General features: G+C 39.5%; 1 protein-coding gene across 1 annotated transcript in view; it reads right to left on the bottom strand.

Moving 5' to 3' along the window:
- LOC122805262 (dynein axonemal heavy chain 11-like) overlaps positions 1–12,034 on the bottom strand; it is a 4,596,980-nt gene that overhangs the window by 800,381 nt on the left and 3,784,565 nt on the right. Inside the window, exon 62 of the mRNA XM_044075350.1 lies at positions 5,614–5,736. Within this exon, the coding sequence (XP_043931285.1) occupies positions 5,614–5,736 (123 nt within the window). The remainder of the gene's footprint in view (positions 1–5,613; positions 5,737–12,034) is intronic.

Raw genomic sequence — 12,034 nt, 5'->3', positions numbered from 1 at the left:
TTCACTACTCATACTTCTCCACTGTTCAGAATGTCTAGATTGGCTACAAAACATTGCCCCACTTTCATAACAATTTGGTTCTCTGGCAAATTATTGATGAATCATCAAAGACTGATGTTCTAAAATGACAGACAAGTTTCAGACTTTATATCCTTCAGAAAGTCAAGTCCATGCAAAACCGGCTATACGATCAACTTGCTAAGTTCAGATGAACAACATAAAAATGTCCCTATTTTGGCCTTCGACCCATGTTATTAATTAACCGATTTCTGTATGGCTTTGTCCAGACTTCTTGCTTGACTCTAAATGTGAGTTACTGTCTTTAAAGGTTGAACCTCTGGCAGGACTGGGGTGGGGGGATTTGGTGTGAAAGCCAAGGGGCTGTTAATGTTCACTGTTTAAAAAAAAAAAAAAAAAAAAGTAGTAGCCAATCTGTAATGGCTGTTAAGTGATGCGCAATATGCTCCATGCATTTGTTACTGCATTTTGCTCCACTGTGATTAAAGTCCCTTAAATATTATGAAAGGTTGTAGATGTCAGATGGTTTTCCCCACATTTAAGGCAATATTGGAGGTGGCGTGCAGCTTCACTGCTTACTATAGCAGGGTTGTTTTGAGGGTGTTGTCCCACTTCTAGCAGCTACGTACTTATAATGGCCTCTGGTTTGCTTTGCTGCCTCATATTGTCGATCTATTCCTCATAAAATATGCAATTTTCTGGCAATCTGCTGGGTTAATCTGAGGATTTAAGTCACTCAGTATTGATGTACATTGGTGTTTCAGATTTCGTATCCTGCAGAAAAATGTATGCAGCCAGAAATCCTGTTCAATTATCAACTTTCTAAGTTTATAAGAACAATATTTAAGAGCCATCCCTATTGCTGGGCCTTTATTCCCCCTATTAGTGATAGGCAGATATTTTCAAGGTGGCTCTATTTTGTGTCTTTGTCTTCCCTTTTGGCAGACTTGGTTTGGAGGGATATGGTTAGATGTGCCAAACATTGCAAGGGGGGAGGGTCGAATGATGGCTTTACTGTGAGACTTGGTAGACATTTGTAATGCGTGATCCTTCCTGGGCTTGGAGGATGATTTTCACATGGCGGTTTGCAGTGGCAAATGGGACTGACATTTGGGCTCAGGCTCCCACCCTTTAAAAACTGTTCTATCAACCTTTTAACTTTGTAAGAGGAATATTTAAAATAATACCTGATTGCATTTTGTAAGCTGCTAGTCAGCTCTTATTAGGTTTGGTGCATTGGTCCATTTGTTCCACATTATGTTGGTTAGTGTGCCTCAGTTGGAGATGGAATGCTAAGAGCCAGGCAGATGGCTTTACAATATAAGTTAGCTTGGCTTATACAGGGCGCTAATGGGTTTGGTTTGGAATCACAAGGTTACCTGGGTTGTGGATATTGATCGGTCCCATCATGTGTGGGGTTTAGTTTTAACATGCTCCACTGGTAGTTAAGTTTATTGTGGTTATTTGATAGGGTCATTGGAAGCATAGCTTCAGTTTTGGCTGCTTTGTCATAGATGTGAGTGGCGGTGGTACATTTCTTCCTGGGTTGGCAGGGTAGGTTATCCTTGAAGATGCCTTGGAATGTGGGTGATGTATTTTGGATGATTTACATGTCTTTTTCTTTCTTGCAGATGGGGTCTTGGAATGCTGTGGCTGTATTTGGAATAGGTGGGTATAAGATGGAGCCTTCTCTTTACATATTAGAGGGTTTACTTTTGTCCTTTTCTTTGTAGATGGGGGTGTGCTGAGTACCAGTTGTGGCGATACTCAGTGAATTCGCAGATGATGGAAGCAGTGCCGAGTGAGGCGCTTACACCTGGGGAGCACAAGTGGGCGACAGTTCCTGACGGAAATTGCTGAAGTGCAGAAGGCATCATGCTGTGGCTTGAAAAGGGGATTTGAAAGGTGATGTTTTGATAGGATGGATGTTCTTGCTACTGGAATGGGGCTCAAGGTGGGTCTGAGTATCACCTTAGTAAGACATGTTAGACCTCTGTGTTTAATTAGTAGGAGCTGATTACTGCATTGGTATAGGGGACAATTAAGGAAGAGGTAGGTAGGAGGGCCAGGGGGAAAAACTGTCAGGGACAGTTTATGGGGAGTGTGGGGTCCCACGGAATGAGTAGAGTCACAACATTCACAGGAGCACGGGAACTTATTAAGCCACAGCCCTATGGCCAGTGAAGTTCAATCCTTGCTTTCTTGGAACCTTGGGGTGGTTGCATTCACTCATCCAGTTGTTTGAACCATTGGTGGGGGAAGGGATAATGAGGTGTTTGACAGGATGCTGGAGTTTGTTCCTAACGAGTGGTATCTTTGGGGTGACAAATTTGTCCCTTGAGTAGGCAGTGTTAATGTTACATACCAGGTTAAGGTTTTACAGAATAGCACAAGGATCATTTAATTTGGGGTTTGGTTGAATTTTGTAGATAGAGTTTTAAGAAGCATGGTAGGTAGGTGGCTGTGGGGGCAGTTTTAGAAACTGGGTATGTATTTACAGGGAAGTTACAAGGTTTAAAGGATGCTTGGTTGCGGGATAAGGCAGCTGTAGGACAAGTCTTAATTACATTCTAGTGGTATAGATAACATAAGGAAAGAGAGCTTTTGAGGGGAAAGGCCAGGGACAAACAGGGGTTAAGAATGGTTTGTTAATGAGTAAATTGGGGGTGTTTATGGCTGGGCACATAGAGTACTTCATTGCTTAGCATAGGCGAGTTTCTGGAACTAGGTCAAGGGGTGCTGGTTTTCTGCCATCTACGGTTAGGACATTAAAGTTTTGGAGTTAGTCTATTCCCTACAGTAATTGAGTTGTTGCACATCCAGAACTAGGTAGTTGGGGGGGCTAAGGTGATATACTACAGTTGACAGGGTCTTGGGTGTGAGACTTGATACTAGTTGTTTTGACTGGGTGTTGATTTGAGTTCAAGGGCTTATAGTTTGTGGTTTTGTTGTGGTTATAGGTTGTCAATCCATTCAGGTTGAGCCAGGATTTCAGCTTTGAAGGAAGAGGGCTAAAAGGGTATGTATTTTCTTGGTGGGGATATTCCGGTGGTACAGTGGGGTCACGGTAATTCTAATTTAGTTAGTTTCATTAGGGTGTGTTTCAGTGATGGTATGGCAAGATGGGTTTATGATGGGATTCCAAGGTGCTTTACAGATGATGAGTACACCGAATAATGTTTGGCTTGACCCTTCTCTTTATGGGAAGTAGTGGGTTGAACAAGTTTGGGTAGAAGGGAGGGGGAACAGCCTGGTTAGGCTGGTTGGTGGAGAAGAGGGATAGGCTTGCCCTCTTCTGTTCCACCTCTGGTGTCTGGATGTTCATTCCAAGGATCTGGGGAAAGGAAAATGAGTAGTTGGAGGAAGCTTGCTGAACAGATAAGCAAGCTGAGGTAAGGATGCTGCTTATTTGGCAGAAAGCAATTCAATGAACAGTGTATGAAGTGAGATAGGACACTGCTTCATAAGTAAAGTAAGTGAGCAGAGGTATGGGCACTGCTTGTTGGGCAGGGTGAGTAGATACACTGCCCTGATTAACATTACAAGGATGGTGATCCATAAGTAAAGTAAGCGAGCAGAGGTATGGACGCTGCTTACTGAGCAGGGTGAGTGGGTACGCTGCCCTGATTAACATTACAAGGATGTTGTGCTGTGTTTAGAACCAATTGTATTATGAACAGTTGTAATTAATGAATTTGGTGAACAAAGCTATGTTATGGAAATTTAATAAGAGATCTTTTGAGGGGAAAGGCCAGGGACAAACAGGGGTTAAGAATGGTTTGTTAATTTCATTTGGTGTAATGTGTTTATTGAAGGGGACCGGGACAAAAGGTATTTCTTAGTCCCTTCTCATCTCTAACTACTTTACTCAGCCCACATCTTGATTAGCAAAATTTGCTGCCATTCATCATTATAGGAAACATCACTGTCTGGCCTTAAAAAAACTTCAGTGTTTAGAGTTAAGGCATTACCTTATACTTTCCTAATTAGTTACTTTTCATAAATGCGTCTATTTTACAGACAAATGCCCTAGTTTGAAAAATATTCTCCAACTTTATAACCCAGTAGACAGCTGAGATCCATTGACAAATTGTTATTAAGTGTTACGAAAGGTAACAACTCAACTGATGACTCTTTGTATTCCTCTTTCCTGGGCAAAATTTGGAACTCTCTTACTCTCACTTTAAGGAACGCAGTAAGTACCAACTCTTTTAAGGCACAAACAAGAGAATACCTTAAAGATACCTGGCTCAGTACATGCACAACTCCTGGGTGATAAATGTCCTGCTGCATACTGTCTCCTTTTCATATCATCATTATTCATTTAGTTATTGGTCCAAAATCTCCTCCTTATCCTCTACCTCTCGCTTTTCTTCCTTCTATGTATCGTAAAACATTCTCTCTCATCTGTTAATAGTAATGCTCTATTTTCCTCCTTTTCTCTCCTTCTATCAAGTTCATTTCCAAACGTGTTTCCTAGCTCTTTAGAAGATACTGCTATTAATTAATGATATTATGTTTAAAGGTTGCATATTTGCTGATTACTTGTATACTTCCGTTGTCTACTTGTATACCTCTATTTACTATGTTCTTTATGCAATGTTTTTTTTCTGTGTTTTTCTTCACAGAAAACATTCCACAGCTCATTCCATGATACTGCTATTACTTAAGGATGATGTTGTTGTTGTTTGTCTTTTTGGCTTTTCCCGATTATGGGTCGCCACAGCAGAACTCCGGTCCTCTAATGATTGGCAGTAGATTTTTATGGTGCCGAGTTGCCAGAACGACTCCCAACTTTCAACAAAGGCATGCCCATTCATGCATGTCTTTCGAATGCCACTCGATCATGGGGAGGACATGCAGACTCCACACAGAAGGCACTCCAGCCGAGAATCGAACGGGGGAACCTCTTGCTGTGAGGCAACAACGCTACCGCTGCACCACCGCGGCTTACTGCTATTACTCAATGATACTCATTTCAAATTTTGTACATTTATTGATTAATTGTATACATCTGTCTACTATGTTCTTTATGTAATGTTAGAATTCTTCTGAAGTTTTTCTCCCCTTTTTGTGGAAAAGGGGTAGATTTCTGCTCAATTGGACTATTCCAGTAAACAAGTACAGTTAAACTACAAGCTGAGAACATGCAACCTTAACTTCAGTGCGACTGGATATGTTATGTTAAACACTTGTTATGCTTATGAAGAAAGAAAAATGCTTTACTGTACCACTAAGTAATACAAACTTTCTCTGATCTCTGCTTGAAAAGTAAGCACTTCCAGTTTATTTTTAAGATCAGAAACAAATAGGTCCCTTGAAATGAATGAATGTATATAGCAAACAGATGCCTGCCTAAAATATGTCACATTAACAAAATAAAATACTCAAAAGTAAGAAATTTTAGAATATATCAAAACAACATACACTTTATTGAAAGTTTTTAATTTTTGATCATTTTGTTTGTGTCTCATTTGTCTGTATGACCATGCAGTAATTCTGTATGAGACAGAACAACTATGTTAAAGGCAACACTGGAAGAGTAAAGGAGACAGTAGGATATACAACCAAAGAGTAGCAATTGTGATCAGTTACCTTCCCTTCTTGAGTGTATGTCTTCCTAGTAGTGGGTCAAGTACTGGATCTATTGTTTCTTCTAAGTTTTCTATCAGAACAGTATGTCCAAGAGCCACTGCTTCTTCAATAACATCGACATAACTATGGACAAAATGCATGATATGAAAAAATATATAAGCATTTGCATATTTTATGATACCAGTACACTATCCAGATTAACTGATAAAATAGTACAGCATTTTTGTGTTGTTACTATTTTATCAGCATAAATTCAATTCATGCTTGCAACCTTTCAGAGGGTTTTCTGAGACTACATGTATTAAAGAATTGCCTAATGACACACCAAATGACTGCAGTATGTTGATGATAATATATTTATTGTTCAGTTAAAATAAAATCAGCAGCACCTTAACTACACTGATAACTTTAGAATACTCTATCATTCTCTTCAAAATTCTACCATTAGAGTATGTTTTATATTTATTAGTTTTTCAAATTTGTTGCAACATTCACAAAAATTTATACTCTGAATTAATCCATTTTAGTATATAACATCCAGAATTATTTTATACACAATACATGTCTTCCAAAGACCACTGAAATCTATTTTAAACATATCACAGTATACCCGTTAGGTCAAGAACAGGTCCATTTGATATGTAAAAGGTACTCAACAATACTTTCAATATTTTAGACAGCATCAGAACTTTAATTTTTGTCTTGCATGCAAATAATCAATTCCTCTCAGATATCTGAAAACAACAGCTCATCTTTACTCTATTACCGTAGCTTTATTTAGTTATTTTATTTTAACAACTGTGCAACAAAGTAAACCTATTCAGTGGAGGTCTGTGATGAAAAGCTCCAATATAAAAGATATTACTAAGATGAAAATATAGGTGATAAAAGCAATGTTAGAAACTACAAAATTACAAAGTATGAATTATATAAAGTAGTAGTACATGTAACTTTGTACAATAACAGGTTATAAAATGTACATATATATGTACTTAAGCTTAATGCCAAAAAATGCGCTGTCATCCCCTTTGGGAAAAACTCAGTTTCCACTAATTATCACATCAATGGGAGCCCACTGAAGGCGTTATAAGAGATCTGTGGACACAGGTTGAGAGCAACCTCTCCTTCGACTCCACATTGCCACTGTGGTCAGAAAGTCCTTCTATGTAGCACATCTCATTACCAAAGGTTTTGCATCCAGGAAGAAAGAGGTCATCATCTCTCTCTACTCTTCTCTCATTAGGCCAGTCATCAAGTATAATGCCCCATTTGGCATGTCCCTCACTAGACACATACAACAGCTGGAAAGGCCACAAAAGTACCTCACAAAGAGGATCCTAGGCCTTAAACGCATGTCCTACATGGACAGACTCAAACAACTCCAGCTATTCTCTGTCTCATATCATCTATTAAGAGGCAATCTCTGCTTGACTTACAAAGCCATGTCTGACCCAGCTCTGTTAGAAATGCTACATCTAAAGAAATCCCAATCCCTCCGCACCACATGCTCCAGAGACCTCAACCTCATTACCACAATCAACAGAACATGCTGGAGGAACAGGTTCATGACCCAGAGACTGCCCATGCTCTGGAATAGACTTCCCATACATGTCAAGCAGAGCACCTCACTGGCCCTCTTCAACAGAAATCTTGATGAGTGAATGGGAAATGGAAAGCTCACCCTGGGGATCACTCCAGTGGCTCTACTTAATAGAGGCACTGGAAATTAATGTCGGGCAGCACAATGCCAGGGCACTTCAATGGGCTAGGCTTGTAAAGGCTCCAGGATCATTAGCCTAGTACACATATATAAACCTATGAACCTATATATATATATATATATATATATATATATATATATATATAAATATATATATATATATATATATATATATATATATATATATATATATATATGGGTCCACTATGTAATCCCAAAATACTGAAATCCCGAATTTCAGTATTTCGAAATTAAATAGCCAAAAACACAAAATTCCGAAAGCCGCAGAAGCACAAAATTCAATATCCTGAAGCACGGAGATGTTGAATTTCCACTTCCGCTGGTGCAGTGTGTGGATGGCTAGGTGGAAGTTTAGGTAAGCATGTATGTGTAAGTGTGCTGGTTAGGGGCTTTAGTGTGTGTAAGTGTGTGTTGTGACTGTGATGTGCATGTGTGAGGGACTGTAAAATGTGTGGGTGTGAGTTTCCGTTGTGTGTCTGTGCGATCTTGGTGTTAGAATATTTAAGTAGGGGGTGTGGGGTGCATGGGGCTTGCCCCCCTGCTTATCTGTAGTGTAGTATTATTTATTTGAACCAAAAAGAAAAGCGCAGTAGGAGGAAAGATGAATATAGTCCAAACTTGTTTACTGAATTACCAAAATCCACGCCAACGCCAACAAAATAAAAACAGTTAGTCCATTATTTATTTGATTGTGGGGGGGAATTGTGTGTATGTGTATGTGTGTGCTGTATGTGTAGAATACATTCGGGATTTTAAATTTCACGGTTATGGGGTTTCGGGATTTTGTGTTGTAGTTTTGTTTTTAGCTATGTAATTTCAAAATACTGAAATTTGGGATTTCAGTATTTCGGGATTACATAGTGGACCCATACATGCATATATATATATATATATATATATATATATATATATATATATATATATATATATATATGGATCTATCTGACAACATCAACAGTGCATAACACCGACAATGACATCACCAACACCACATAATCAACAGTTCACAAACACGACACCTCATATACTCAACACATCATAACAACAACCAACAAACAAAAGAAATCCCCTGTCCAAAAACCACACACACAACACAAGCACACCAAAATCCTAACAAACAAACACTAAACCTTACATACACAACTATCTACAACCCTAACCGAAACCCTAACCCTAAGGTCCGTCACTATCGCACACTCACCTAACCCGCGCCCTAACCCTAACTTACTTAACCTGCCCCTAACCCAAAAAATATCACTACTGCACCCTTACCTAACCCGCGCCCTAACCCTAACTCACTTAACCCACCCCTATCCCTCCAGACCGTCAACATCGCACACTTACCTTACTCGCACCCTAATGTCCGTCACTACCGCATACTTACACATCCTTTCCCCATCTTGGTGTTCTCCGCGTCGGTGTTTTCATCCATCGGTCTTCTGACTTGTCGATCCTCTGGCGTCGGTGATTTCGTTGTCGGTCTTCTCATCCGTCGACGTTCTCAGGTAGACCCATATATATACATATATATATATATATATATATATATATATATATATATATATATATATATATATATATATATACATATATGTGTGTGTGTGTGTGTGTGTGCGTGTGTGTGTGTGTGTGTGTGTGTGTGTGTGTATCACAGCAGTACATATAATTTTGAACAATAACAGGATAAAAAAATGTACATATGTACCTTTAGGATCTAGTATGTATAAAATAAACACTTTCTAGGCAATGTATGGAATTATACAGCATTCAGAGCAAATATGTGTATAAGAATTGTTTTGCAGGATTCAATAGTGCAAATTAAGTAGGAGGTATGGGTAATCTACTGGTGAACAAAGACTGAAAGTTTGAGCTTCAGTTACACAAAGTTCATCCTGCCAATTTTTGGACATTCTCCATCTGGAAATTAATGTCAGTGTTGTGTCAGCAGTATTGCCCTTATGGGGGGAATTTCCCTCTTCTTCAAGTTGGTGTAACAGTGGAGTTTGTATATACAACTTCAGGGATATGGAGGCAAGCCCTCTCACATTGGGTGTGCGGGGTGGCTTGCCCCCTGCAAAAAGCACGTAAAAATGTTTTCAACAGTTTTTGGGGCAAATGTAGTTCAGGGATTTCGATCCTCAGTGCACTTACTTTCATCCACTCATTGTGGAAACTGGAGGTATATGTGTTACACAAATGTTGCACTAATTGAAAAGGTAGTTTAAAAGTACAGAGAAGGACATATATCCAAAAAGCATCAGTACAGAAAATGTGAAGAAACAGGCAGGATAAAGTGTACTGCAGAAACAGGTTGGTTGGGTACAGCATTGAGGAAGATGAGATTAATAGATGTGCAGAATAAGAGAGGAAGAGAAGATAGTGAGATTGTAACTGAGCACAGATAGATGTGGGAGAGGAAGAGCAAGTAGAGTTATGTAGGAGGAAGAGGCAGAGGATATAGAATACAACTGTGATGAGAATCAGCAGTTATTAGATACAAATAAAGAGATAGGTGAGAGGAGATTGTAAGTTTGGAGATTATTGTGGGTGTTAGACTTCTGAGGCTAAGGATCAGGCACAGATCCATGTGCTTTCGACATGTATCATCAGCTGTATTTTTAAGCAACACAGGTTTTCAGTCTGTCTGATAGTCAGTGGCAGTGTGTTCCATAGTTTTGCTACATGTGTGGAATATATGTTGTTTCCAGATGTACTGTGAAACTTAGAAACAGACAAGGTATCGGTCTTTGGAGAAAATTTGAAGGTTTAGGCAGTACCACTGGAGAGTTTTGGCTTGTGAAGAACATTTGCTAGACTGATATAGGATATTATAGGCATCTAGTAGCTGAGAGAAAGCAGGGAGATGGGGTAGTTCTAACAGGTCAAGTTGTTTCAGTGCTAATCACAGATGTGATTTATTTGACATGTCAGTGTTAAACATTGCAATCGTATTGCACTGTTCAGTTTTGGATAACTGTGAGGTAAGTTTTTGAATATGGATGCTGTTTAAAAGAGACTTGGGACTAAGTAGGCTGAGGCTTAAGTTTCTCTTTCCCGGTATGAGGGGAAAGGTTTTGCTCTGTAAAAGCAGACTTAGCTTTCAGTGTGTTTTTTTAAATAATGGACTCAAACTGGATGACAAATTTTAGATTGTTCTCAGTGATGGTGATGGTGAAAAGTGATTTGTTGTTGGAGTGAACAGGACAAGAGGAAGTTATATACTTACCATAATGTTCCATGTGAGTTGTTCCATCTTGCTTTCATTCTTCACTGATGGGTTCACAGCCACTCCATCGGCTCCGACATGGCCGTTAGGAAAGCTCAAGGTTTACCAGTAGCTCGAGATCAAGCCCCTTATCCCATGATGCACTGCTGGAATTACCTCAGATCTTGTTTGCTGTGTGTACCATATCCTTGTAAGAGAACTACTCTCCCAAGAGAAAAGAAGGATTGAATAACCAGGATGAGACCAGCCTGTAGATCAACTATCAGCCAGGTGGGGGATGGAGGGAGGGATGTAAGAATGAAGGCGAGATGGAACAACTCACATGGAACGTTATGGTAAGTACATAACTTCTTAATGTGAAGTTGTTCAATCTCGCCGTTCATTCTTCACTGATGGGTAGCTACCCTAGCACCCTCAATCTTGGGTGGCTCATGGGAGTACATTCTTCAGAACCATAGACCCAAAGGAAGCCCTGTCCCTGGAAGCCTTTATCAACTTTGTAATGAGTGATAAAGGTATGAGGTTTAGACCAAATGGCTGCAGCACAAATGTTATCAAGGGGCAATTTGGCTTGAAATGCAGAGGACGTAGAAACTGCTCTGGTAGAATGAGCTTTAATCTTGTGTAGTAAGGGCATATTAGCAGCTGAATAAACAAAAGTGATACAATCAGATAGCCATTTACAAAGTGTTGTTTAGCCACTGGTCTACCTTTTCTGGCTTCAGAGAAAGACACAAAAAGCTGGTCTGATTTTCTAACATCTTTTGTTCTGTCCAAATAATATCTGAGCTGTCTGTGAACATCAAGTTTGTGCAGCATGTACTCTAATTTGTTGGAATGGTTAGGGAAGAACACTGGCAACTCAATGACTTAGTTGATATTGGATTCAGAACAAACCTTGGGCAAGAAAGAGGGGTTTGTCTTAAGAAATACTCTATCAGCATGAAAAATCAAATAAGGTGGGCTGATAGATAAGGCTTGAAGTTCTGATACTCTGCAAGCAGAAGTAATAGCCACCAGAAATATGGTTTTCCATGATAAAAATTTGAGATCACAAGATGATGCTGGTTCAGATGGGGGAAGAATCATGCAAGACAGCATAAAGTTTAGACTCCAAGGAGAATAAGGAGTTTTCACTGGAGGCCTCATTTGAAAGGTTCCCTTGAGAAAGGCCTTGGACAACTTGTGGGACATTATGTTTAGCCCGTCCACTCTGAGATGAAAGTTAGATATAGCAGACAACTGGACCCAAACTGTAGCAGCTGCAGCTCCTTCATTAAAAATCATAGTCAAGAATTCTAAAATGGACATCAAAGGGGCTTGATAAAGATCAATGTTCTGCTTAGAAGCCTATATGGAAAATCTCTTCCACTTACTAAGATACAGTCTCCTGATGAACGGCTTATGAAACGACAAGAGGATCTGTCTTGTCTCATCAGAAAGATCATGAAGCC

The sequence above is a fragment of the Protopterus annectens genome, chromosome 6.part1, assembly GCF_019279795.1.
Source record: "Protopterus annectens isolate FY-2018-M chromosome 6.part1, PAN1.0, whole genome shotgun sequence".
NCBI classification, from domain to species: Eukaryota; Metazoa; Chordata; order Ceratodontiformes; family Protopteridae; genus Protopterus; species Protopterus annectens.
The sequence above is the reverse complement of the archived record's forward strand: the minus strand, read 5'-3'. Positions and strand labels throughout refer to the sequence as shown.